Source organism: Panthera onca, chromosome E1 (genome assembly GCF_046562875.1).
Source record: "Panthera onca isolate mPanOnc1 chromosome E1, mPanOnc1 haplotype 2, whole genome shotgun sequence".
Lineage (NCBI taxonomy): Eukaryota > Metazoa > Chordata > Mammalia > Carnivora > Felidae > Panthera > Panthera onca.
The window spans coordinates 21,028,953-21,056,930 of NC_138352.1; the positions used below are offsets into that span (position 1 = coordinate 21,028,953).

A 27,978-nucleotide genomic window follows, 5' to 3' on the forward strand; every position below is an offset into this window, starting at 1 on the left:
CAGGAACTCTCTTTGCTCACTGTTGTACCTACACAGGAAAGAACAGTGCCTGGCACAGAGTAGATGCTCAGTAACTACTTGTGCAGTAGGTCAGTGAATGGATCCTGTCTGTAGAGGCAGCCCTGGGGAGTATTTTCCTTAGTAGTTTGTAACAATCTAGAGAGTCTTAATAAAACCAAGTCCCGCAAAAGATACTTGTGGGGGTGGGGTGCAGGTGAGTGCTGATGGAGGTATAAAAAATTGAATGCTCTGCAAAGCCATATATCATATTAAAAAAATAGCTAGGTGAGAACTGTATTTGAGAGTAAATAATTTTGCAAATGAAAAATAATGACAGTATGGTTTAATTTATAAGTTTACTAGAGTTTTTATTTACTCAACATTAAAAGAAAAATAAACATCATAGCCAAGTGGCCCAGAATAGCACATTTTGTGCATTTCTTCAGCCCCTTGGCAGGATCAGGCAGCTGTGTTCACTCCGCACTGATTTTCGTGTGGACCTCCCGGCTCTTTGCCCGCAGCTTGTTGACCTGGGACTCGGCAATGTCAGCGCGTTCCTCGGCCTCCTCCAGCTCGTGCTGGAGCTTGCGGAATTTGGAGAGGTTGACATTGGATTGTTCCTCCTGAGAAGAAAGAGAAACTTGTGAGAATGAGACTTTGTGGTTCTCATTGCACTTGTCACCAAACCAGATTATCTGCTCAACCCAGATATTTCCTTCTTATGGTCTGTTTTAAGCCACGTCTGACTTAAAATCTGGACAGAACTTGTAACTTCAATTACATTTTTCTTTTCACTCTAAAGAATGAAAGAAATACATTTGGAGTGGAAGGGACAACCTTGGTATGGCAAACCCAGGTGTATGTGAAGTCTGTTTGTGATGCATGAGTTGGGTAGAAGGGAGGAGGAGAGCCACGTACCCTGACGGTGTAGTAAGTAAATGCAAGGTCAAATTTTAACTTTGGGACAACCTCACTTAACAAATTTGGCCATTTATTTTGACTCTGGTATACAGAGAAAGGGAAAAAGTGGGTCTGGGAAGAAGCATGCATCTATTGGTTTTACTTATTACCATTTGAGCCTCTTCCTTCCTTCCTCCCCCTCCTAACTTCCTGCCCGCTTCCTACCTACTGCACTGTGTCTAGAAGAATGGGGAACAACCAGGAAAAGTGAAGCTGGAGGGTCTTCCCGCTTGCCTTTATTTGTCACGGTGCAGTGGAGAGGTGGGCCCTGATGATAGTGGTAGTGCATGAACAAGTCGGTTGGGGTACAAGATTTATGTTTGGCTCTTGAGAACACTTAGTTTTGTGCATTTCTAGAGGAAGAGGAGTATTTATCATGGAACAGAGTTGTGATGGTATATTTTTTGCAGCTATCAAGTAAGGTGGGTTATTTGGAACTTTCTTCCCCCTCCCCTAACCCTTACAAATTGCTTAATGATAAAAACCTCTTCTTTTGAAGTCTTATTCATTTTCTACCTCAGAATAAGTTTTCTTCTTCCCTCAAGGGCTTAAGGATACTCACAGCCTCCTCAGCTTGTCTCTTGTACGATTTCACCTTTGCCTGTAGTTTATCTACCAGGTCCTGCAGCCTGAGAACATTCTTGCGGTCTTCTTCGGTCTGGGAGTTTGAAAAAACAATCTGCACTCAGCACAATGAAATGAGCCTACTACAGGTGGTAAAGTAAATCACTTTGGTATGATGGCAGGTGGGCCTGGGGTAAACTTGGTCCATGTTGAGGCTTCCATACTGTTAACAGTAGCCATTCTTGTTAAGTGTCCACTCTGTGCAGGCACTGTATTAGGGAATTAGACACATGTTCTTTAATCTTTACCTCCCTACTCTGGAGAGTAGATGCTGTTACTCTGTTTTATAGGTAATGAAACTAAAGTTTAGAGTGTTAAGTTACCTACCCAAGTTAAAAAATTAAGTGAGGCCAAATTAGGGTGAATACCCAGTTTATCCGGCTTTAAAACCTGTGTTCTTTTCTCTTGTATGCCATTTTCTAAAGGCCTCCATGATTTTCCCGGCTTAGGAAAGGGTCTGTGATAAGCAGTTGTAGCATTTACCCCTTAATTTATATATCAGGTTAATGTGTATCTATTTGTGAATACCACTTTAATAGTTGCCAGTTGTCAGTTTTCCTTTGAGCAGGAAGTCTGGATATTCTAGAAAGTTATTCCCCTTACCTGGTAGGTAAGTTCCTTTACTCTTCTCTCGTGTTTCCGCAAACCTTTAACAGCCTCTGCATTACGTTTCTGCTCATTTTCAACCTCTCCTTCAAGTTCACGTACCTACAACCAAGAAAGATATGAATACAGCCAATCTTGAAGGATATTAATTAGCTCAGGACCTGCTGAAGATACTGGGTGGATGTCCTCAGGGCGACGACAAAGATGGGTATCACTATGTAGGGAGAAAGGGTAGACGGCGTGCCCTTTCCCCTTCGCATATTCAGAGAGAGTGAGAGACCCACCCTGGCCTCCAGTCTCTGGATCTGCTTCTTCCCGCCCTTCAGGGCCAGCTGCTCAGCCTCGTCCAGACGGTGCTGAAGGTCCTTCACCGTCTGCTCCAGGTTCTTCTTCATCCGCTCCAGGTGGGCGCTGGTGTCCTGCTCCTTCTTCAGCTCCTCGGCCATCATGGCCGCCTGTTAGCAGTGAAACAAAACCGGTTGAGAGCTGGGCTGGCGCATCGGGATTCAAGTTCGAGCACCACCGTGTTGCCCTCTGCTCACATCCGTGATGGCCTTCTTGGCCTTCTCTTCTGCGTTGCGGGCTTCCTGGACAATGTCTTCCATCTCTCCCTGGATCTGGGAGATGTCTGTCTCCAGCTTCTTCTTGGTGTTGATCAGGCTGGTGTTCTGTTAAAAATAGTCAATGGAAGTTTACAAGACTTGCTGTCTGCCATCATGGGATTTTACATATGTTTTCCTTGTTGGCTTGTGCAGGGGACCTGATGGCAACAGTTTACTAAACTTTAAATATTTGTTCAGTGGAAAGTATTAATCATTTGAAAGGTTGGAACACTCCCCTCCCCCACTACTGTCCCAGTAGCTTTCTAATTTATGCATAAGGACTTTTGAGATTTAAGAATTCCTATAATTATCTTTCAATTATATTTCGAACAGACATTACTAGTATTCTATCCTTAAAAGGTTGGAAATATTAGAAAATAATAGATTCTTTTTGTGAGTGCCTGGCATTGGGAGCTTTTCAGTTAGGATCTCTGTTAACTTTCATGGTTTGCTCCCTGGGGGAATACTCAATTAGTTTTATGAAAACATTTTATTAAAATTTTAACCCAGTGGTTCTTGGAGGGAATCAGTACTGCCTCAACAGGCATATGGGAACATTTGGGGGTAGATAATTTTGCTTGAGCACCACCGTGTTGCCCTCTGCTCACATCAGTGATGGCCTTCTTGGCCTGCTTGTCAATTTTGACAATTTTGCTTGTCAAAATCACTACAAGGTGCTACTGCATTTGATGTCCAGGCAAGTCAGCAATGTCTTGCAAGACACAAGGCCAGTAAACACAATAATGTTAAGTGCAGAAGTACTCCTGATGAGAAACACTACATAGAACATTTTTGGATTTGGGAGTTAGCAGATATCTTTATTCAAGTTTATTCTGCATCACGGTTTTCAAAATAGTCTAAAGAGTCAATTTTGCTTTTATAAAAACTCTCTCCCTTTTTTGGTAGAAAACCTAAAAAAAGAAGACAGGAACACACACCAAAAAGTCACCTACAGTCCCTTCATTCCAAGATAACTTGCAGTTAACATTTTAGAGCACATCCTGCATCCCTTTTTTTTTTTTAATATACATACACACATATTTACAGTAATGGAGTGTTTCCATACTTTAATTCTTATCCATCACCTAACAATACACCAGCATCTGTTTGCTCTGCAGGCCTTACCTGGGTGTGGAGGAGCTGGACGCGCTCACTGGCATCCAGGAGCTCCTGTTCTGCGATTTTCCTGCTCCTCTCCGTCTGCTCCAGGGTCACCCGCAGCTCCTCAATCTCAGCCTGCAGCAGGTTGGCCCTGCGCTCCACCATGGCCAGCTGCTCTTTCAGGTCCTCCTGGCCCCGGAGCGCGTCGTCCAGGTGCAGCTGGGTGTCCTGTTAAGTAGAACAAAACAAAAAAAATACAACAAAACAAAAACAAAAACAAAAACAAAACCTTAGGCACTCTGAAGAGGACATGAACATTCCAGGAGATGAATTGGAAGAACTTACTGGTGCCAGGAGCAGGAGATGACAGTTCTGTCATTTGAGCGTGCAAATGGTGATGTCACCGGCTTAGGTGAGAGAGAATTATCAGGAGACAGATTCTCATTCTATTTATGCCATTGACTGGTTATTTTTTCATGTGCGAGTAACTAATGTCTATCATTTACAGAGCATTTTCCATATGTTCTACCCAGTACTTGACATCTGTTATCTCGTTTGATTCTCAGAGGAACTCTATGAGATATGAGTATTTTCATTCTTATATTGTAGAAGAAGCAGCAGACGTTCTGAGAGGTTAAATAATTTGTCTAAAGTCAGGCAGCCAGTAAGTAACAAAAAGCTTCAACCTCAGGCTTATTGGTACCAAAGTCTTGCATTTTCTCTCATATCAAAGCTTATCTCTGGGCTTCTGTTTGTTCTTTTACATAATGTTCCTGTAAAAATATAATCTCTGTATATGTACATATAATATTTAATTTATATTTGGTTTTACCAGCATACTGTGAGCTACATAAATTGTTAAAAGAAAAAACTGGATTGTTTAGCACAAAGATGTTTTGCCGAATGGCAGACAGATAACTTCCCTGACTTAGCTGTTAATGTGGACCCATTTACCTTCAGGATGGCCTGGGTGTTCCTGTAGTTCCTCAGGGCCTCTGCAGCCTGGCGGTTGGCGTGGTTCAGCTGGATTTCCATTTCATTGAGATCTCCCTCCATCTTCTTCTTGACTCTCAGAGCATCGTTCCTGCTCCTGATCTCAGCATCCAAGGTGCTCTGCATCGACTCCACAACTCTGATGTGGTTTCTCTTTAGTTGATCGATCTCCTCATCCTTTTCAGTGATTTTCCTGTCGACTTCAGACTTGACTTGGTTCAACTCCAACTGAATGCGTAGGATCTTTCCCTCTTCGTGTTCAAGAGATGCCTTAACAAAACAGTGATCAATTAATAATGGAAAGTAACTTGAATATTTGGAGTATATTTCCTTGTGAGCCAAACTCTTATTAATGTCAGTTGTCTGAGTTTACAAAGTATAATACAGCAGTTCCAGGAGCCTGCTAAGTACATCATTTTTTTTGTTTATTCAGCCATAGATTATATAGGGTAGCTCTGTAATAAAGGTGCTTTGTAAAGTGTAAAGCGGTATATAAATAGTATTTATAGGAGTAATAACAAAACCTATATGATTAAACTCATGGAATAAACATAAACTCTCCATGTGTTATCTTATTCAGAGAGAGAGAGAGAGAGAGAGCATGTGGGGGAGAGGGGCTGAGGGAGAGAGAGAGGATCTTAAGCAGGCTCCATGCTCAGCATGGAGCTTGACATAGGATTCGATCACATGGCTCTGGGATCATGACCTGAGCCGAAATCCAGACTCGGATGCTCAGCTGACAGAGCCACCCAGGCGCCTCTCAGTCATAAACATTAAACATTAAAATGTTTATGTGTGCTGTATGAATTCTTGTTGTAGAAATTCTCAGTTTAAAAACATATGTTTTTCTGATTGCAAAGTACATGTTCACTGCAGAAAATGGGGCAATATATAAAACAAAGAAAAACCTCCTATTGTGCCCCCCACCCAGACATAACCATCTTATTGTGGTACATTTTTTCTAGTCTTTTTTCCTACTTCTATATGTTTCTGCATGATGACATTATAGTGTATGTTCAGATGTGTGTTGCTTTAAAAATTGTCTACCATAAATATTTCCCCATGTTAATTATGTTTAGGGTTGCATAGAATTACATCATATGGATGTTCCTTGGTTGCTTCATCTTTGTTCTTGGATTGCACATTTTTGTGTTTTTAAGATAATTTTCTTGAGATAGAGTCTCAGATATAGAATTGATGGGTCATAGTATTACATTAAAAAAAATTTTTTTTAACGTTTATTCATTTTTGAGAGACAGAGAGAGACAGAGCATGAACGGGGAAGGGGCAGAGAGAGAGGGAGACACAGAATCTGAAGCAGGCTCCAGGCTCTGAACTGTCAGCACAGAGCCTGATGCAGGGCTCGAACTCACAAACCGCAAGGTCATGACCTAAGCCAAAGTCGGATGCTCAACCAGCTGAGCCACCTAGGCGCCCCCATAGTATTACATTTTTAAGCTTTTTCTAACTATTGCCAAATTGTCCTTCATAAAGATTGTGTGCATAATAATGGATCCACTGCCTGCTTTGGGTGTATTCACCCATGTCTTTGATCCCCCCCCCCCCCCCCCGGCCCCAAACATCATAATATGTACCTCTGCTTCCTCTAAGGCAGCCTGAATATCGCATTTCTCTTGTTCCACTTGCTTCTTTATCTTCTCCAGTTCATGGATTTGCTTCCCTCCCTCAGCAATCTGCTCCGTGAGGTCAGAAATCTCCTCTGTGGGTGAATAGACCAGGGAGAGGTGGTCAGACTGGTGTGGCATGGAAGGGTCTTACCACGGCTGTCGGAAGTACAGAAGTTCAAGAGCACTCACGCTGCAAGTTCTTGTTCTCTCGCCTCAGGGTTTCCAGGTGATCCAGGGATTCCTCGTAGGCATTCTTGACCTTGAACAGCTCAGTGCCGAGAGTGCGGGACTCCTTCTGGGAGGCCTCAAGTTCAGCCTGAGTCTCCTCATACTTCTGTTTCCACTCTGCCAGGACCTGAAAAGCAGCAAATTGTCAGCCTCTGCAAGGAGACAGGGAGGCCAAGTAAAACTCTGATGAAGTTTCAGCAGGCTGAGCCACCTTGTCGAAGTTCCTCTGCTTCTTGTCCAGGGCCGCGCAGGCCGCGTTTGTTCTCTCCACGTCAAGCATGAGGTCTTCCACTTCGTTCTGGAGCCGCTGCTTCGTCTTCTCCAGGGAGGCACATTTGGCGTTCACCGCTTCTACGTGCTCCTCGGCGTCCTGCAGACGTTGGGCCAGCTTCTTCCTGAAAAGTTAGCCAAGCAATTAAGGAGAGCGGTCAAGAACAGGAGCAGGCGATCACTTCCTTGGTCCCCTTCTCAGTCCTGCTTCTGTAATGGTGCATTACGTATGGTCATCCGAACTGTGGCAGCCAGAACTGCTTTCTAGATTGTTGCTGTATGAAAAGGTCCAAAATGGTGAACAACAGAATTCAGTTCTTAGAGGCTGCTGTTAGCACTCTATTATATGGGTCTTACTGTGTAAGTGATTCAGGACTTTAAGGACTTCTGATTGAGTATGGTTGCAGAAAATGATTATCCAGGACAATTTTTTGTTGATTGATTTATATATCTCATCTCTTTCCAAAAAGGATTTCAGGCTAACTAGGTGTTTTACCGGGCAGAAATGTACTGAGCATATTCATTTGCTTTCTCAGCCTTTCCGTTTCATTTTATGTACTTTATCCCCAGAGAAAAATAGCTAGTTTCTTCTAATACATATTTGGAATTCTCACCAGAGAAAGAAATTGGTGGATAAATCAGAATAATTCATGCTGTTTAAGCAAAGGCAGGTTTAATTTTTCCTTCTGAATTGCCTACATTCTTGCTTCATTCCCCGTAGTGTTGCCAGCTCTACATACTTAAGGTACAGAAAAGCCTTTAGCCCTGAAGTCCAAGAAGATCTATTTGAAGGTCCCCTTTGGTCTGTACACAGACTAAAGCTTTATTTTATTTAGACTAACTGTGGACATTATGTACAATTTGGTGGCCTCCAGCTATGTCTTCTTATTACAATACTTAAAAAGGTGGGCTCTGGAATCAGAATATCTGGTTCTAATCCTAGCTGTACCATTTATTAATTGTGTGCTCTTGGGTTAGTTGGTTCACCTCTCGTAGCCTCAGTTTCCTTGTCTGTAAAATAGGGATAAAACATGATGTTGCCATGGATACTAAATGAGCTGACATATGTATAGTACTTGACACATAGTGTGCAGTCAGTAAATTTCACATCTGCTGTTACCCTCATGTTATCATCATCAACATCATCATAGTGTTGCTGGGAGTTGTTGAGTTGTGCAGCTAGGAAACCATGTCGTTTTCTTCCCCCAGCGTTCACAGCACATACTTGGCCTCCTCCAGCTCCTCTGTGCGCTGGATGGCGTCCGTCTCGTATTTGGTCCTCCACTGGGCCACCTCGCTGTTGGCCTTGGACAGCGCCCTCTGCAGCTCGGCCTTGCCCTCCTGCTCCTCCTCGTACTGTTCCCGCAGCAGGTCACAGTCGTGGCGGGAGGACTGCAGGGCGTGGGCCAGCGCGTTCTTGGCCTGTGGAAGTACCATTTCAGTGACTTAAAATCGTTTATTCAGTGCTACATAGTTCACATACCCAGAGGAGAACCTAACTTGACGTGTTTAGATTTGCTTAGCTGAGAAGACCTTTGGTAAAACTCACTTTTGTTTCTTCCTCCAGCTGATGTTTCAGCTCCTCAATCTGTTGTGTAGATGCTTGTTTGTTCCTTGAAAGCTGAGAAACCAAAGCCTCTTTCTCATCTAATTGTCGGGAATATTCACCTAAGAACAAGAGAAGTAGATGAATTTGTTAATGGCATAAAAATAAGCTCAAGCTTTCTTATGTATCTGTATATATTTATATACGTGTATCAAATATATACTTTATCTGATTCTAACTATGAGTATAGCACTGGTTAGAACTGGAGTTAAGCAGCAGAAATGCCACAGGAGTATAACAAACTACTCTGCTCATTCTTCCTTTGTATTCTTTCTGACCTGCTCAGCAGATTCCAACAGTTCGTTTATTCCCCTCTAAAATGGGAGAGAGTAATGCTGTTTATTCAGAACCCCTGGAATCACTTAAAAAATTTTTTTTTAATGTTTATTTATTTTGAGAGAGAGAGAGTGCTAGCAGGGGAGGGCCAGAGAGAGAGAGAGGGAGAGAAAGAATCCCAAGAAAGCTCTACACTGCCAGCATAGAGCCTGACACGGCGCTGGAACTCATGAACCAGGAGATCATGACCTGAGTCGAAATCAAGTGTCGGACGCTTAACTGACTGAGCCACCCAGGCGCCCCACCTCTGGGATCACTTTTATTTAGTACGTAGTTTCAGGGCTCAGGAAAAGTCCCCCACCTGCTTCTGTCTGCAGACGCGCTCTCTGAGCCGTCAGGTCATTGATCAGCCGCTGCTGCTCCTCTTCCTTGGTCTTAAGTTCACTCACCTGGTCTTCTAGAGTGCGGCACATCTTTTCCAGGTTCCCCTATAGGACATGTGTCAGTGAAAGGTGAGACATTGAATGCAGTAAAAAAAAAAAAAAAAAAGATTCTTCAAACAAAGGTTTTTTTAATGTTTATTATTTTGAGAGAGAGAGAGAGACAGAGCGTGGACAGGGGAAGGCCATAGATAGAGGGAGACACAGACTCCAAAGCAGGATCCAGGCTCTGAGCTGTCAGCACAGGGCCTGACATAGGTCTTGAACTCATGAACTGTGAGATCTTGACCTGAGCCAAAGTCAGATGCTTAACCGACTGAGCCACCCAGGTGCCCCTAAAACTTGATTCTTAAAATATTTTTAGAGTGAATAAATTCAAGTCAAGTGTGAGTAGGAAGTTATGGCACCAACTTTATGGGACAGGCTAGGATTCAAATATGATGAGTGTGGAAATGTCCTTGAAGTGGTCATCGTTGGAGCCTGTTCATTTATCCCACTGATACTGATGCTTGCTTAACGTGGATTTTGCAATAGTCTTAAGAGGTCATAACTAAGTACTGACAAAAATGAAGTAGAAGGGAATATATTAGAATGTTAGGAAATATTAGTGTTGTAAGCTGCCAGCAAACAATGTTTAATGACAGAACAATGAGTGTTGTTACAGGTTATTAATTACCATCATTTGTAGATGGTATTTGGTACCTTGGCCTTGGAGATGGTCTCCATGTTACTGGCCAGGTCGTCAATCTCCATCTTCAACTCGCTCTTCTCCTTCTCCAGCTTCTGCTTGACCCTCTGTAGGTTGTCTATCTGCTCCCCCAGCTCGGCCACGCTGTCCGCGTGCTTCTTCCTCAGGGTGGCCGCCGTGGCTTCGTGCTGCAGGGTGGCCTCCTCCAGGTCCCTGCGCATCTTCTGGAACTCGGCCTCCCGCTTCTTGTTCATCTCGATCTGGGCGGAAGTGGCCCCGCCGGCTTCTTCCAGCCGCTCGCTGATCTCCTCCAGTTCCCGGGAGAGGTCTGAGCGCTGCTTCTCTGCTTTGGCCCGGGAGGCCCTCTCTGCCTCGATTTCCTCCTCCAGCTCCTCGATGCGGGCCTGAGGGTAACACACCAACGTTAACATAAACTCTTCTCAATCTCAGGGGTTTTGGGGGTACAGAAACAAATGGAGGCTAGATGATTCACCTGCAGCTCTTTGATTTTCTTTTGTAGTTGAATTTCTACTGCCTGCTCATCTTCAATTTTACTTAGCAAATTACTGATTTCAAATTCTTTCCTTCAGACAAAAGAATGAGACATATTAGTACTCCTAGGAATTGAAAGATGATACCACACAGGATGTTTTTCTGGAGTTCCTACTTTTTGAGTCTCTCATCAAGTTGCTGTTTCTCATTTTCTACATCCATTGTGGATTCTTGGGCTAATTTTAGGTCTCCCTCCAGTTTCCTCTTTGCTCTTTCTAGATCCATGCGGAGTTTCTTTTCTTGCTCTAATGACCCTTCAAGCTAATGAGAAAGGAAAGTATGTTAAACATTGAAAGTGTATTTAAAAATATCCTTCACATGGATATCAGAACCACACTTACGTCATCTACTTGCTGCTCGAGCTTGGTTTTAGCTTTGCTCAGCGTGTTGACCTTGTCCTCTTCTGCCTGTAGGTCATCCAGGGTCTGCTGGTGGGCCTCCTGGAGGGCCTTCCTCTCCTTGGTCAGCTTAACGATGGTTTCGTCCAGGCCTGCCATCTCTTCCGTGAGGTTTTTCACCTTGAAAAATTAAAGAAGAAATGGTATCTGCTCTAAAGCAGGTTTACTAGGCTGGTGGAACCTCGATATGGCAGAACAGAGTGTGATTCGTACCTTGTTCTCTGTGGCATGCTTCTCCTTTTCAACCTTGGCCAGGGTCAGCTCAAGGTCATCGATGTCTTTCTTGAGCTCTGAACACTCGTCCTCCAGTTTCCTCTTCTTGGCCGTCAGCTCGGCGTTGATCTCCTCCTCATCCTCAGCTCTCTCAGTCGCCTCCTTGATCTTGGCCTCCAGCTGGATTTTGTTCTTAATGAGTTGCTCACACCTTTCCTCTGCATCAGCCAAGGCATCAGCTTCCTGTGGAGGGATTCATTAAGATATTTAGAAAACTTGTTACTGATTTTGAACTTGTTCTTTGCACAAAGTAGTAGTGTTTGTTGAATTCTGGTGACTCTTTCAGTATGAATGTAAATTAAACTTAATTGAACATTATTACATGGCTTAGAGAGATGCAGCTAATTAAAAGTGAGACTATAGATTTAGAAGCAAATTAACCTGAAAAATGATTGTATTGAAGCATTGACTACACAGTAGTGTCTAGAAGAGTGATAGGCCAATGGAAGCCTGAGCTCTTGTCTCAGTATTGCCTCCGTATGGATGAACTCAGGCAAATTGCTTTAGTTCTATTGTTCTCACTTTTCTCATAGGGAGTTGAGGGAGTGGGAATAAATGACCACTAGGAACACTTTAGCTATAATATTCAAAGATTGTGACTTAGATTGGTTAAATTTGGTTTTGATTATTCTCTGCTCACCTCAAACAGCTAGTTGCTGGACTGGATTTAGAAAGGAAAAGAAAAAGAACTTAAACAGTTTTATGCCTATGAATACCTTTCCATGCACCATTTGTCACACACTCCCAACCTTCCTGATAGTCCCTAACAGTGCTGTAATTGTCCACAATTTTCGTTAAATTTTTTTTTTCAACGTTTTTTATTTATTTTTGGGACAGAGAGAGACAGAGCATGAACGGGGGAGGGGCAGAGGGAGAGGGAGACACAGAATCGGAAACAGGCTCCAGGCTCTGAGCCGTGAGTCCAGAGCCCGACGCGGGGCTCGAACCCACAGACCGCGAGATCGTGACCTGGCTGAAGTCGGACGCTTAACCGACTGCGCCACCCAGGCGCCCCTATTGTCCACAATTTTCATTTCCATTGTACGGAACACCTATTAGTCTCAATGTGAATTTTAGAATATACAAGAACATGCAATTTTGAGGCACTATATAGCTCCACACATTTTTTTATGAGTGACTAAGGGTCTCAAAAATCAGCTCAGCCTTATTAGATTACTCTAGCCCAGGGAATTTCTTTAACTTCTCACTCAGTGCTGGTTTTGTTCATATCTTACGTTTTTTAGTTTAAACACCTAAGTGGATGATAATGGGGACTTCCCAGCGTTCCTTTGCTGTTATTTTTAATAGTGATGCACTCGATAAATATTTATTCACTGATGATAATAACTGTGAAGAGAGGTTAAGATGGAGAGGCTTTTGATCTTGTGCTTTTGGGAAAAGGTAACCTTCATGTAAGCGAAGTTATCAGAAAGAAAAGCTGAAAATAGCTTAACGATTTTAGGTTTCTTCATGACATTGGTGGGCTTTAGGTCCAAGGAAATGGGAAGTTACATTTGGTCAGAGCCCAGAACTGTCCCCCACCCTGATTACAACTCTTTCCTGAGATAATAAGCGGAAGTCTAAAGACTCGGGGTCTCTATCGAAGGAAGAATCGCAGAGGGTACTTGGCTCTACTTTACGGTTACTCAGTTCAGGTAACTGCAAACAGGTTTATTGAACTAAATCTCAGTAGGGATGGAGAGAAATAAGAGTAATGATTTTTCTTTCATTTCAATACAATATCCTACACTGCGTTCGGAAAATAGGATGATCCTTGTGAGGCTGGGATGAAGCCTGCAGGGCAAGTGGGTAAAATATTGACTGAGTTTTCGCTTTAAACTGCTTCCTTTGTGGCTGTTAAAATTGTGATGTTATTGAACACGTGCTTTAGTCTTCCCTTTTCCATTTGTAATTTGGAAGTCATTGTGCTGTGTCTTCCTCACAGGACTATTGAAAGGTAAGCGAAATGCTAAAAAAAGTAACTTGAGATTTTCTGTTTCAAGATGAGGTTATTTGTGGGGCGCCTGGGTGGCTCAGTAGGTTAAGCGTCTGACTTCAGCTCAGGTCATGATCTCATGGCTCGTGGGCTCTGTGCTGACAGCTCAGATTCTGGGGCCTGCTTCAGATTCTCTGTCTCCCTTTCTCTGTCCCTCGCCTTCTCACACTCCGTCTCTGTCTCTCTCTCTCAAAAATAAATAAAAACATTAAAAAAAAAAAAGATGAAGCTATTTGTAAATCCAAAATATCTATGCCTTCCAGAAACGCTTCCATAACGTGGTGTATCCCAAATACACAGTACTCACGGATTGAACCTGAAGCTGCAGGTCATTTTTCTCTTTCAAGAGAGTGACCATCTTTTCCTCCAGTTCCTTCCTCTTCGCCTCTGACTTGGCGAGTTCGTCTTTGGTTTTCTGAAACTCCTCCTTCATGGTGGCCATCTCCTTCTCGGTCTCCGCGCTCTTGAGAAGGGGCTTGATCTTGAAGAAGAGTTTCATCCAGGGCCAGTGCTTGACGTTCATGAAGGCGCGGACGTTGTACTGGATGCAGAAGAGGGCTTCTCTGAAATGACGTGAAAATATCAGTGTAGATTGATCCGTCAGAGGCAGCGTCACTGTTGTTATTTTGTATTTTCCACACAAATACCCCTTGTAATGATCCCGTATGTAGAGATGATTTATACGCAGGCTTTATATACACACACACACTCCTGCTGGTTCCCCGTCTAACCACTTTGCTAATGTATACTGCTCATACCAAATAATCCTGTGTTCTTTTTAAAAGCAATTTTTTAATGTTTATTTTTGAGAGCATGAGAGACAGAGTGTGAGCAGGGGAGGAGCAGAGAGATAGCGAGACACAGAATCCAAAGCAGGCTGCAGGCTCTGAGCTGTCAGCACAGAGCCTGACGTGGGGCTCGAACTCACAAACTGTGAGATCATGACTTGAGGGAAGTTGGACGCTTAACCAACTGAGCCACCCAGGCACCCCTAATTCTGTGTTTTTAAGACCTGACCACGCTAGCAAAGGAGCTGACCTTAAAGTGGGAATACTTTGCAGGTATGAGCAACACATACCAATTTAAGATAATTTGGATATACAGTCTTAGTGATTTGGGAGTGGGCGTGGCAGTTGTAAGCTGAGTGTGCCGCTTGGCTGCTGGCACACAGATGTGAGCTGTAAGATGGCATAGGGTGCTTTCTGTGTTTCCCTGCTGTGTGAACTTCTGATGTAGCCTGTCTTTCTTGAAGCCTTTCCTCTTATTTTGATTACCACTGAATTATCCACTCATCAACTTTTGTTAGCTTCTTCAGACAATGTACTGATGTTTCTCAAATTCTTTTAAATGCCTCTCATTCTTAGTTGTCTAAATTGTTAATTTCTGCAGGGGATTTAGTATGCATTGAGCACTCAAATTTGTTTTATTTAAATAAAATTTTAAATAGTAATAAAAGACACCCCTTCTGCAGACTGTAGCAATAGACAAAACAAGGTTTGACTACCTTGTAGCAATGTGTAGGCCTCTTTATTATTAAAATGTAAATTCTGTTTCTGTATAGGTGCAAATTACAAGAACCATGAGTCTGAGAAGGCAAATACCATGCAGAAGCCATAATGTAGACACATGGGAAAGGCTTGGGAACACTTACAGTGCAAATCCAAATAAGCACAGATGAGCAAAATGTGTGTGTGGTGGGGGGGGGGGGGTCATAGGGAGCACAGTAGTGCTGGGTAGAGCAAGCTGGACGAGGTTTATTGGAGAAAGAAGTGCATGTTCTGAATTGGTAAGTAGGGAAATTAGGATGAGGGGAAAAGGCTGGGGCAAACATGAAAACAGACAAGTGAATTGTCTAGCCTGGCTGGAAAAGGCTGTGTGGCTGGGGATGACGGATGTAGTGGGGAATAGAGACAGCCTTGATGGCCACGCAGGGAAACTTGGATTTGACGTGAAATGGGAGGCACAGACTGAGATACGGCCTGATGAAAATGGTGCTTATTGCCGAGTATTCTGGCAGGTCTATGTGAGGTGGATGGAAAAGGAGAAATTGGAAGGAGTCCCAAATGTGAGGGGTTAAGCAAAGGCTGATGTGTTGTAGGAGTGAGTTCTGAACTGTGTGAGAAGCACGTATCAGCCACAAAATGAAAGTTAATGAAGAAAGAACACTGAGTAATAGTCCCCAAGGGATCTTACAGTTCTGATAATCTGCACAACTTTTACCTCCTTTGCAACATCTTCTGATATTCTACCCTCATTAGGAATCCCCTGCAGACAGCTTGAGTTCTTGTTATAATCTGGGCCAACTTTTCGTCTCTCATTTCTTCCAGAAGACCCAGAAGGCCAGCTTTGAAGAACACCTGGAGGAAAAGTGAATCCCATGTCATCCCTATAGTACAGAAGATGCAGAAATGGTGAAGGGAATGGGTCAGGTATGCATAGATAACAGCTATACCTTGGTATGCCCAAATTTATATTGGGTGTGATCAATATCAATAGAGGCGAGAAGCTTCTCAGAAGCCTTCTTGCTGTCGATGAACTGTCCTTCTGGAATAGCACTTGCGTTTAAAACTTTGTATCTGTTCAGTGAAACAAAGAAAAGAATTATTAGGGAGGTGTGATTATATGTGGAAACTGAGACACCAAAAAGAAGCATTAACAAAAATCAGATAAAAAGTAAAAGTAGAAAATCCACATGTCGTTTTAAGTTCCAACAGTAAAACAATGTGATTTTTCTTTTGCCTAATGCATGCCTCCTTCCTGTTTGTAAGAAATACCACCCCTTTGAACTGTTCTCCTGCCCTGCTACCACGGGACTATATTATTTGACTTCTTAATTTTACAGTATTCACTGAGTAGGGTACATGAGACACAGGATACATGAGACACAGAGGACAACAGTTAAGGTGACAGAATGGTCTGCAGCATGCAGTGAAATACAAACAAAGAGAGACAGGCCTTTGTTTAAAATCCCCATATAAGATTCTGCTGGGGAATCCCTTCCTGCAGATGCGGATGCCTTCCAGCACTCCGTTACACCTCAGCTGGTGCAGGACAAGTTCATGCTCCATGGCCCCTACAAATAGAAGAGTACTTAGTTTTGGGTAGTCCATTTTCAAACTTGTGCCTGTTTGATTATTTCATGCTCTTATATCTTACCAGGAGTTTTGGTTTCATTGGGAATGATACACCGTACAAAATGAGGGTGTGTGCTCCTCAGATTGGTCATCAGTTTATTTAAATTTTCCTAGAAAACCAGACAGAAGGAAGTTCTTGATGAGGAAGTTTTATTTCAGAGTGCTTTTTTTGGTAATTATTTGGACTAAACCTAGACACTCTCTTAACTGTTAGGTATTAGCCTATGAGGCTTCGATTGCTCTGTATTTTAAACGTCTCAAGAGCTCTAGCCTGCCAAATAACCACCAGGTCAAAGTGCTGGGAAGAATGCAGCTCTGTAAAGGTATTCATTTATAACATCTAGGGTCTGCCTTATAAACAAGCTGCAAATCCAGTAGCCTTGATGCATAGGAATTGTTCTCAACTGGGAATCAGAAGACAAAAGACTGTGGTCTCGTTCTGCCAGCTAATGAGCTGCTTGACTTCTGTAAAATCCCTTTCGACTCTCTGGGCATTAATCTGAAGAGTTGAGATTACCTCTAAGGCCTCTTCCGTCTGTCTCAGTGCTGGTAATTTTCACAGTAGTAGTTTACAGTGGTAACCTAGGTTAGCCATTCCTTCCTCAAGTTTATTATTCCCTGGGACCTGTGACTTCTTGTTTTGTATTGTTTTGTCGTTTTTTTGAAGAGTCTAAAATCCTGAGACTATATAACCTTGTTTAGGTGGATTTCGGGTGCATAGGAAGAATGATCCACAGTCTGAAGCATCTGGAAGGACTTATTCCAGAAGTTGAATAACTGTTTATGACCGATGATGATGTTTTACTCAACTATAGGAAACGCATATGTAAATATTTCTTAGGTATACTCTGAGAAGGCAGAGTGGCTTTTTCTTTGTCTTTCATGTCTCATTTAACTATTCAGAAATAAAATAATTACTGTGAGCTTCTAATCTTGAAGATACATACAAGGATGAGTTGATGAAGCAAGAGCCTCCATGAGATAATGCAATTTGATAGAAAAAGGACAGGCTGGTTTTACGGTTTCAGTCATGGATTATATCCTCATTTTAGTTTTAAGAGGAATGAGACTTAGCCATACAGATTCTGACAAAGCAGCCATTAATCCAGACATTTCACACACGTCCCTTTGGAGGCGACAGTTTTTAAGCTACCTAACAAAATCACATTATTTGTAGTAAAATTGTTGTTATTTTAATCTCAAGATATATTTTCTAAGCTTAATCATCCATATATCACTAGGCTTGGCTTTAGATGATTTCCAGCCATTACAAAAAATTCAATCCACCTCGGAGGATGAAGATGTGTTTTGGTGGAGGGATGTCCTAAAGAGTGTATCTCTGGTTCCTTCTCAAACAGGAACTCGGGAGCATCTCAAAGGGCAACATTAGTAGAATAAAGATACGGCTTCCCTAGGGACAGCCTTGAAGTTCAGCTATGCTTCTTTAGAAATCAGCCTGATTATGTAATAAGTAAGCTTCTAAGGATGTTTTGGCATTCCTCAATACATCAGATGATCATAATGAGGGATAATGGGTAAAGCATCTGACCCTGTAAGAGTGGTTTTGCTTTGGTTCTACCATGATAAGAGAATATTAGAACATTCTATTCTGTTCTAATTTATTTCAAACCCTGTAATTATGATAATTCATAGAAACTTAATAGGATTTTGAGGAGCACCTGGGTGGCTCAGTCAGTTAAGGTCCGACTTCAGCTCAGGTCATGATTTCACAGTTGGTGAGTTCAAGCCCCACATTGAGCTCTGTGCTGACAGCTCAGAGTCTGGCGCCTGCTTTGGATTTGGATTCTGTGTCTCCCTCTCTCTCTGCCCCTCCTCCACTTGCTCTCCCTCTCTCTCTCTCCCTCTTTCTTTCTCTCTTTCTCTCAAAAAAAAAAAAAAAAAAAAAAAACCATTAAAAAAAAGAAAATAGGATTTTGGGATGGACTTTGTACTTTACCCTGAAGAGGGCTGACACAGTCTGGAAAGAGGAGCCCTTCTTCTTAGCACCTTTCTTTGTACCACTGTCTGAGGTAGAAAGAAAAACCCATCAATTAAAGTAGAATCCTAGAGGCTGGAATGTTGTATGGACATTCTGGGGGAATAGGTTTAATATAGATGGAAGGCACAGAAAGTACCTGCTTCAGCACTAGCATATGTGGAAAAGAGACTGGCCAGAGTCTTCATTGCGGACTTTTGGTACAGCCCAACCACGGTGTCATTCAGGGGGTCCTTGTTCTTGTCCAGCCAGCCGGCAATGTTGTAGTCCACGGTGCCGGCGTAGTGGATCAGCGAGAAGTGTGCCTCGGCCCTGCCCTTGACCACCTTGGGCTTTTGGAAGTTGGCGGACTTGCCCAGGTGCTGGTCATACAGCTTGTTCTTGAAGGAGGTGTCCGTGGCCTTGGGGAACATGCACTCCTCCTCCAGGATGGAGAAGATGCCCAGTGGCTGGATTCAGAAAGGTGGATATTAGTGTCAACCTGCCTTCTCTCAAAAGATACAGACATGGTGACTTTATTTGATTAAATTATTAGAACTGCCAATTAAAAAATATGTAAAATACAATAGGGTCATAGCTCACAAAGAAGTCCTTTTGTTATCACTAGAATGATGTTTCCACCATTCCTTGCCATATTCAATCCAAAGCAACATTTTCAGTTAAAAGAATAGCTGAATTCAGACTCCAAATGTCAGCAGAGCATGTCTGGGCAGTTTGTTAAAATCTTCTGTATCATCACACTTTTTGCCTATTGAGTGAATTAACCTGCTGTCATTGTTTTATTTTGCTACGAAAAGGACTTACTGACTTAGAGTGATGTTTCCTTTAGGTGCAGTAATTGAATAGTAAAAATAACCCAAACCTTATTTAAGACATTTTCTGTATTTAATCTCCTTAAAGATAGATTATGGAAAAGCATAAGTAATTGGACTTCTTGACTTGTGAACAGATTACCTTTCATACAGGCCTTAGCTGGGTTACATGTGTACTAATTTTTATCTAGAAAAAAGACTTATTTTTGCTGCTGACACCTGGGATCGTAGCAGGGATAGATTGAGGACTAATGAGGTACTTCTGGTAGCAGAGCACATCACCTCAGTTGAGTTCTCAGAGCTGCTTAAAAACCGGGTTGTGTTGCTGTTAGAACCAAACCGTTCAGGACACAACAAAACTAAACACTGATCCTTCTCATGTAAAAGTTGAAAAGAGGGAGTTCGTTCTAAAGAGGAATTCTGATATCCATCTATTTAGATCACAGTGATACTTTCTAGAATTGCTTCAGACACTTGGGAGGGTTGTCCTTGCAGTCAGCCTTTCTTAACAAGTCAAGCGAACCTTCTCGATGAGCTCAATGCAGGCAGCCAGGTCCATCCCAAAGTCGATGAACGTCCACTCGATGCCCTCCTTCTTGTACTCCTCCTGCTCCAGCACGAACATGTGGTGGTTGAAGAACTGTTGCAGCTTCTCGTTGGTGAAGTTGATGCACAGCTGCTCCAGGCTGTTGAACTAGGGCGTTGCAAACACCAAAGAGCTCAAGTGAGTTTGGGAAACCCAGGGGGAATTCGGCAGAGCAGACACGAAGCGGAGGGGCCTTCACAGGGCCGCTTACTCCAACAACTCACATCAAAGATCTCAAAGCCGGCGATGTCCAGGACCCCGATGAAGTACTGTCTGGGCTGCTTGGTGTCCAGCTGCTGGTTGATGCGGGTGACCATCCACAGGAACATCTTCTCGTAGACGGCCTTGGCCAGGGCGCCCACTGCGTTGTATACCTTCGTGGACAGAGTAACGATTGTTGCCGTTACTAAAGACGTGTTGAGAAGGCTGGGGATGTGTGTGATTCATTGAGGCCGTTCACTTACCTGCTGCACAGTCTGGCCTTTGGTGACGTACTCGTTGCCGACCTTGACCCTTGGGTAGCAGAGGGCTTTGAGCAGGTCAGCAGAGTTCAGACTCTGGAGGTAGGCTGCCTTGTCAGCAACTGCAGAGACACAATTCAAGAAATGTTGTTTAATAGCAGATATCCTCTTTAAGCTAATTTTCTATTTTCATCTAATTAATTTTCTTTACTCTTTATAAAAAAAAAAAGCTTTAAGTAATTATGTAGAGGGTCAGATGAGGCTTTCTGTACCTGAGAGCATGTACTCGCTAATAAATAGTCGGCTATACTGGACTTTGGTGATTTATTGCAAGTAGCTTTTGAGAAATTCATCAACAGTGAACATATGTCCAGTGTTTATTGTGACACTTTATGTAAGGCAAAAGCCGTTGTCTCTGCCCTTAAGGCAGACACATCAGGTGTAGTTGGAAGGAGAAGATAAATCCATCTTAATATTTACCGTTAGAGAGGGATAAAAGTGTGACTGTTTGGATCCTCATTTCAGTTTTGCTCCTCCCAACTTAAATCCGCTCGTTCAGTTTCACTCTCTGAATATGAGAGTATTAAATTTCACCATGTGACCCCTACAGGGTCTCTTTCTAAAATTGTGTCAGTGACTATAATGTAAATGCCATATGTCAGGTGCAGAGTAACTGCTGAAAAGTTTAGGAGGAGGGAGAAAATATGTCAAGCTGAAGTGGTCAGGAAAGGCTTCAGGGGACAAATAACGTCAGCTTCCTTGGTAGGTCCTGTATGTTCCACACGTGGAATATATGATTTTTTTCTTTCTCAGTTTTTTTATTTTAATCTTACTGCCTAGACTGTGTATGGGTTTATATGCAGACAGCACACACATGCATACAGATGTCTGGGGACATCCTTCAGCCCCAGCCCCATGTTTGGGCAGATCCCGTATAGCCAGCCACCAGTTTACCCAGCTAGTGCTGAAATAGGCTGATAAGCCACCATTGCCAAGGCAGAGCAGAAGCACTGCGCCGTCTCATTCTCTCATGATCTGGCCCCAGGTTGTGCTCTCAGATATCTCTTGATAAGTGCCTATAAAGGTTCATTTTCACTTGTTTGGGCTGCTTAGAAATGATGGCGATACAGAGACATGAGGAAGGAATGGGGGCGAGGAAAGCATGCCGTGTGTGTAAATACATATGTGCCCGTCAGAAGTCCAGTTGTGATGAAGTTGTGAGTTTAGAATAGCCCCCCTCCCCCCCCACCATATTCTTTAATTCAGGCCCAGAAGGAGATTCATCTGGTACCTTCCGTGCCATCTGGCTCGGCCTGCTCCTCACGCTGCTTTTGCTTGAACTTCATGTTCCCATAATGCATCACGGCCCCTGTGAGCTTGTAGATGGAAACTTTCTCTTCAGGAGTAAAGCCCAGGATGTCAATGGCACTCTGGCAGGAGAAAGGACAGAGGTGAGGGCAGAAGAAACTAACTTATTTTGGAGAATTTATACTGTGTCCTAAGGTAACCACACCTATAGTGGGCTGTTCACACACATAATGCATTTTTTTACAGTGTGTGTGTGTGTGTGTGTGTGTGTGTGTGTGTATGTGTATGTGTGTATGAATGAATGAGTATGAGTGTGAGTGTGTGAGTGACTTACATCTGTGGCCATCAGCTCCTCTTGGTCATCAATGCTGGGGACTGTGATCTCCCCTTGACTGACGAAGGCATAGTCATAAGGGTTGGTGGTGATCAGGAGCATTTCTGGGTACACAGAAGTCAGGGTATACATTTTACACTAGAAGTTGTTAATAAAAATACTAATGTTCATCTGTGAATTTAAGTTATTTCTTACCAATCAGATCTGGCTTCTTATTGGAAGTGATCTGATAAAAAATATGGTAGCTTCTTTCTGCCTTAAGCTGGAAAGTAACTCTAGACTTTTCTAGAAGATCTGGAAATAGAAGTAGATATTTAGAAAAAAAATCAATGCTGCTGAAATATTAAATGAACCTTGGTGTCTTTATTAAAATTGGGAACATTGTATTTGGCTCCATTGAGATTTCTACCTGATGGTCAATCCTTTTGGTGTTACATATAAGAATTCCAAATACATATGGCAACTGCCCAAGTTTCTCACCATTTAAGAGCAGACACTGAAGCATGTCTGCTCTAGTAAAAGTAAACTTTTAATATGGGAGACCCATGACTTCTGTATTATAATTGATCTGTAATATTCCCCTCCTTTCTCAGGGAGACTTTGTGGTGAGTGACTCCTTAGAAACACCTACCAAAGCTCAGATCAAGAGCAAATCACAGAGAAGCGTTGTAAACCTATAGGTAACTCATAGGAACCTGTAAGTAGTCCTAGTGTTTGTCCTAGAAAAAATGTCAGAGTTGCTCTGTGGCAGGAATTTCAGAATGTGCTCCGGAACCATCAGTCTGCATCGAGGTAGATGGGGCATGCGGTGGATTATGTCTAAGTCTGGCCGTTAGCTCATGGGCAACACTGGCAGCAGGCTCAGTGCACACCAGGTGTTGCTGAATATGCCTGCGAAGGAAGTCACCTGTCCCTCTGTTTTGATTTTCAGTGGTCCTATTACTCACATGTTTCAATATCTGCAGAAGCCAGCTTCCCTGTAGTACCAAAATGAATTCTAATGAATTTACCCTTGAAAAGAGAAGGATTACTTAGTATTAAAAAGTTGAAGGGCACAGAATGATGCAATCGAAATGATAATTCACACATGCTTTCTCAGGCACCTAAGGGCTGAGAAGAGCCTTCTGTGACCAAGAGACTCACAAAGCGAGAGGAGTTGTCGTTCCTCACAGTCTTGGCGTTGCCAAAGGCCTCCAGTAGGGGGTTGGCGCTGATGATTTGATCTTCCAGAGTCCCCTGCAAAGGCAAGCACGGTCCTCACCTCCAGGGCTCCAGACTTCCTGAGAGCCCTGACATCTTGAGTCTGACCCCAGACCCACCTGCATTTTGCCAGCTTCCTCCTTCTTCTTCTCCCCTGTGACCGCAATTGTTGCAAAGTACTGGATGACACGCTTGGTGTTCACGGTCTTCCCCGCCCCGGATTCGCCGCTGCCAACACAGTGACCAGAGATGAGAACAGAACTACTACAACTCACGTTGTCTATATCTAAGACAATCACCACAAACCAGAGGAGGAAAAAGTCACGTACGTGATCAGGATGGACTGGTTCTCACGATCTGTGAAAGAGAAATCAAGACCATCAGTTAAAAAATGAAAACAAGAACAAGAACATTCAATATAAAGATTATTGAATCCATTTAGATCAAACACAGCTTATTCTTTTTAACATGTTGAAGATGTCACCTATGAATGTAGTTTTCTAGTTAGCCCTCAAATAGCTCTTGGCTCTTGGAGTAAAATTTGTGAAAATTTGTGAAAATAAGAGGCAAGCTATCATCTGTTCCATTTATTTATTTTTTAATGTTTATTTTTGAGAGAGAGAGCACATGTACACGTGTGCATGAGCTGGGGAGGGGCAGAGAGAGACGGAGACACAAAATCCTAAGCCGGATTCATGATGTCAGTGCAGAGCCCAGTGCAGGGCTCGAACTCACAAACCGTGAGATGGTGACCTGAGCCGAAATCAAGAGTCGGACACTTAATCCACTGAGCCACCCAGTTTCCCTTTTTTTTGTATTTTATTAATTTAAAAACCTTTGTGATTAGAAATTTCAGATACCAAGTAGAGACAGTAATATAAAGAGCCCCCTGGGTTCCCATCATACAGCTTCGACAATTATTGTCACTTAGCCAATTTTATATCCTCTGTACTCCCATTCCATCCTCCCTGGATTGTTTTAAAGAAAATCCCAGGCATCATGTAATTTTATTGATAAATATTTTAGTACGGATTATAGAATTTTGAAGTCATAATGGATCTTAGAAATTACTTAGGCCAACTCTTTTATTTAACAGATAAAACAGCTGAGACCCAGAGAGGAATAAATGACTTTTCTAATAACAATTACATAGTTTGTTAAGCTCAAAGATATTCAGGTCTTCTGTCTTGCAGTGTATATATTTTTCTACTACCTAGCCTCCTCCCAACTCTTGATAGGACTCATTTGACTGCTGGTAACACTATCGGGAAGGGATCTGGAATTATAAATGTGTTCATTTAGTCTTATGTTCCCTTTAATTTTATGTACATTTCAAAATAATAAAAACAGAAATTGTCACTAGTTATATGCTGATATGTTGGATCTATACCAATTTTCTGATTTGTTAAATATCGAATTTTGTACTCATGGATTATAGATTTGAGTGAATTCTCAAAAAACCTATTAGGGAAACAGATACAAATCTGCCTGTTATTTAGATGTGGATGTAGACTTTAGGGATCTTCAGAGTTCTACTCAGAGATGTAGATACGGATTTTAGAACATACTCAAATTGATTTTTTTCCCAATAACAGAAAAATTATAAAAGATCATATCACATCTCATGGGAGCACAGATAAGAAAACAAAGTTCGAGGCTGTCTTGGCAATGCTAAAATAACATTAACCAGGTCAAATGCCATGGTTTTGCATGGTTTTATATGCGAATCACGTTTGGGAGCCATGAGTAATCTTGGATTTGGAGCAGCTCCAAAATTTGGGGAGTGGAGACCTTGGTGGGGGTGGGGGTGTACATAGCAGGGTCAGTGCAGCTGCTGAGTATTAAAACCTCCAAAATGAGCCAGCCTTTGGATCATTTCTGGAAGGTAGTTGACTTCTGTTGACAACCAAAGAACAGTTTCCTGGCATGAAATCCTTGTAGAATTGCTGGCCAATTTGTCATGGAAGATTCCTATTTTATTCCTTTCTCCTCTCTTGTCTCCTTTAATAGACAGCTTAACAACAAGTGCAGCAAAAACAAACAAATAAAAACCAAAAGAGAATAAAACCCTCTCAGTTTCCAAAATCCTTTGGAACAACAGGAAACTCAGGAATTTCGAATATTTCCAAAGGCAATACATTTGGTGTGTGAAGATAAAAGGTTTTAATGCTGTACTTGGGCCTATACTGTGTATCAAAGCTGTTTGTTTATGCTTTGATAAGACAGAAATAACACACTTTGATATGATTTCAAGAATATTGTCAGAGGAAGAGGTATTTTTATTTTCTTCCATTCTAATAGGAAATGCTTCAAAATCATCAGGAAGAAAGTGGTAGCTCTTTCTTTACACGTGTCCTACCCCCAAGGCTGGCAATATTAGCTGTGTCATTTAAAGATAAAGACAAGAATTTGCAAAGCTTTCCAGCTATAGCTGGTAACTACTTTTCTTGATTGCTGTGGATGTGTTTATTTTATTTATTTATTTATTTATTTATTTATTTATTTATTTATTTATTTATTTTAACATTTATTTTTGAGAGAGAAAGAGACAGAATACGAGCAGGGGAGGGGCAGAGAGAGAGGGGGAGACACAGAACTGGAAGCAGGCTCCAGACTCTGAGCTGTCAGCACAGAGCCTGACATGGGGCTTGAACTCACAAACTGTGAGATCATGACCTGAGCCGAAATCAAGAGTCGGACACTTAACCAACTGAGCCACCCAGGCACCCCTGGATGTGCTTATTTTAAAATAATCAACTTGAACTTTTTTTTCAGGAATTAAAAAATATAGTGGACGACATCTTTGCAGAGGTCTGCTAATTGTTTTGGCTAGGCTTCCACTAATAGCTGAGTTAGTATGGGCAGGTCAGTGAATGAACTCAGCTAGCTTCTCTACTCTATGAAATGGGGGTGGCTGCTGGGAAGAGCGTATGACATTATACTCTGGAAGTTCCTTGAAAACAGTGAGGCCCGTGTGGCTGCAATGTGTGATAATCAAGTTCCAGTCAGAGTCTGTTTGCTCATTAAAGATTCCGTTTCCACATTTCTGCAAATGGCTGCATCACTCACCCGTCAGCATGAACTGATAGGCGTTGTCGGAGATGGAGAAGATGTGGGGCGGGGCCTCCTGGCGCTTCTTGCCTCGGTAGGCGGCCACCACCTCGGGGTTGTACACCGGCAGCCACTTGTAGGGGTTGACGGTGACGCAGAAGAGGCCCGAGTAGGTCTGAGAAAACCAGAAAATGCAGCATGTGGATCTTGTCTTTACTCAGAAAGGGGGACAGAATAAGGAGATACCAAAGGGCACTCACGTAGATCATCCAGGCTGCGTAACGCTCTTTGAGGTTGTACAGCACTCCAGGCTCGTGCAGGTGCGTCATCATGGCCATGTCCTCAATCTTGTCATATTTCGGAGGGTTCATAGGGAAGACCTGGTCCTCCCTGACAGTTAGAGTCTGGCAAGGAAAGTGAGAGATGACTTGGTATTGACAGCTTGATGTAGGATTGGTTTGTCTGTTTGGTTTGCTTGCAAAACTATAATTACAGATACTTTTCATTATATTATTCAGTATTCTTTAAATAAAGGCATGAAATTATATTTGTTTCAGAGTTTGACACAGTAAATCTGTCTCCTCTGATGAGCTAGGGTACCACCTTTTTTTAAAGATTTTTTTTCTTCCCACAATCCCCCGTCCCACGTTTATTTATCAGTTCGTATCTTTTTTTTTTTTGTTTTTTTTAAATTTTTTTTTAATGTTTATTTATTTTTGAGACAGAGAGAGACAGAGCATGAATGGGGGAGGGTCGGAGAGAGGGAGACACAGAATCTGAAACAGGCTCCAGGCTCTGAGCTGTTAGCACAGAGCCCGACGCGGGGCTTGAACTCATGGACCGCGAGATCATGACCTGAGCCGAAGTCGGCTGCTTAACCGACTGAGCCACCCAGGCGCCCCAGTTCGTATCTTTTTTAAAAAACTTTTTTTAACGTTTATTTACTTTTGAGAGAGAGAGAGAGAGAGAGAGAGAGAGAGAGAGAGAGGGAGGGTGGGGGGAGGGGCAGAGAGAGAGAGAGAGAGGGAGACACAGAATCTGAAGCAGGCTTCAGGCTCTGAGCTGTCAGCACATAGCCGGATGTGGGGCTCAAACTCACGAACCATGAGATCATGACCTGGGCCAAAGTCAGATGCCTGACCAACTGAGCCACCCAGGTGCTCCATCAATTTGTATCTTTTTACTCTTATTTTAAGAGGTTAAATTTTTAATTTTTCCTGGCCATTCATTACAAGAAACTTCAATCTGGGGGTGGGCGGAGTAATGGGGTTATTAATACATTATTTAGCTAAGTAAATAATAGTTTTCCGACAGGAGAAGCTAGCTTCTATTCCCCCCACCCAAGATCAAGTTTGGGGATTTAGATTGGGAAGTAGGGTTTGAGGGGATGCGGTGGCGGCTGATTCTAGTGTGTTGAAGTCCTGTGGGTGGATGGGAAGTGGAGGAAAGGAGATAGCTGCTGGGACCTTCCTCTGCAGTCCAAATCGGGTGTCGGGAACGTACTGGAAGGATGTTTGTGTTGGCCATAGGCTTAGAGATTCTAAGCCATTAGAGCTTCACTTTGAGGTGAGGAGACCCAGAAATACAACAGGGACTGTTCTCTCCCCGTGTTTATACTCACTGCTCCACCTTCAGTCTTGACCGTTACTTTCCCTCCTTCTTTGCTCTGGATGGTGCTCTTCACATAGGACTCCTTGGGCTCCGCGACAAAGACTGATGTTTTAGCATCGAAGGGCTTGTTCTGGGCCTCAATCCGCTCCTTTTCCGATTTTCGGAGGTAGGGAGCTGCTTCGCCAAAAACCGCCATCTCAGCATCTGAACTCGCGCTCATGGCTGCGGTTTACTTAGCAGAGGA

General features: G+C 42.7%; 1 protein-coding gene and 1 long non-coding RNA gene across 2 annotated transcripts in view; one reads left to right on the forward strand and one right to left on the reverse strand.

Moving 5' to 3' along the window:
- Nucleotides 1–27,978, forward strand: part of LOC144614374 (uncharacterized) — a 78,321-nt gene that overhangs the window by 8,388 nt on the left and 41,955 nt on the right. Inside the window, exon 2 of the long non-coding RNA XR_013552099.2 lies at nucleotides 15,569–15,670. This is a non-coding gene — a long non-coding RNA (uncharacterized LOC144614374). The remainder of the gene's footprint in view (nucleotides 1–15,568; nucleotides 15,671–27,978) is intronic.
- Nucleotides 456–27,969, reverse strand: LOC132687115 (myosin-8). The gene is made up of 38 exons (XM_078437750.2): nucleotides 27,745–27,969; nucleotides 26,384–26,527; nucleotides 26,142–26,298; nucleotides 23,402–23,429; nucleotides 23,192–23,300; nucleotides 23,016–23,108; nucleotides 22,820–22,883; nucleotides 22,068–22,166; nucleotides 21,873–21,976; nucleotides 21,522–21,660; nucleotides 20,234–20,352; nucleotides 19,994–20,143; nucleotides 19,707–19,877; nucleotides 18,511–18,820; nucleotides 18,333–18,400; nucleotides 16,398–16,485; nucleotides 16,197–16,314; nucleotides 15,694–15,817; nucleotides 15,462–15,598; nucleotides 13,549–13,804; nucleotides 11,186–11,428; nucleotides 10,916–11,092; nucleotides 10,690–10,835; nucleotides 10,516–10,606; nucleotides 10,037–10,426; nucleotides 9,256–9,382; nucleotides 8,562–8,680; nucleotides 8,238–8,434; nucleotides 6,954–7,137; nucleotides 6,704–6,869; nucleotides 6,482–6,606; nucleotides 4,848–5,156; nucleotides 3,918–4,121; nucleotides 2,733–2,858; nucleotides 2,475–2,645; nucleotides 2,188–2,292; nucleotides 1,523–1,618; nucleotides 456–623 (listed from the first exon to the last, which is right to left on the reverse strand). Exons 1-38 carry the CDS (start codon nucleotides 27,952–27,954, stop codon nucleotides 474–476), a joined length of 5,814 nt encoding a protein of 1,937 aa, XP_078293876.2. The 5' UTR covers nucleotides 27,955–27,969; the 3' UTR covers nucleotides 456–473.

Coding starts and splice junctions, on each gene's coding strand:
- LOC132687115 (XM_078437750.2), bottom strand. CDS start 27,954: ATGAGCGCGAGTTCAGATGCTGAGATGGCGGTTTTTGGCGAAGCAGCT. Junction 4,122..4,847: donor ACACCCAGGCCATCCTGAAG/GTAAATGGGTCC, acceptor TCTACTTAACAG/GACACCCAGCTGCACCTGGA. Junction 624..1,522: donor AGAGACAAGCTGAGGAGGCT/GTGAGTATCCTT, acceptor CTTTCTTCTCAG/GAGGAACAATCCAATGTCAA.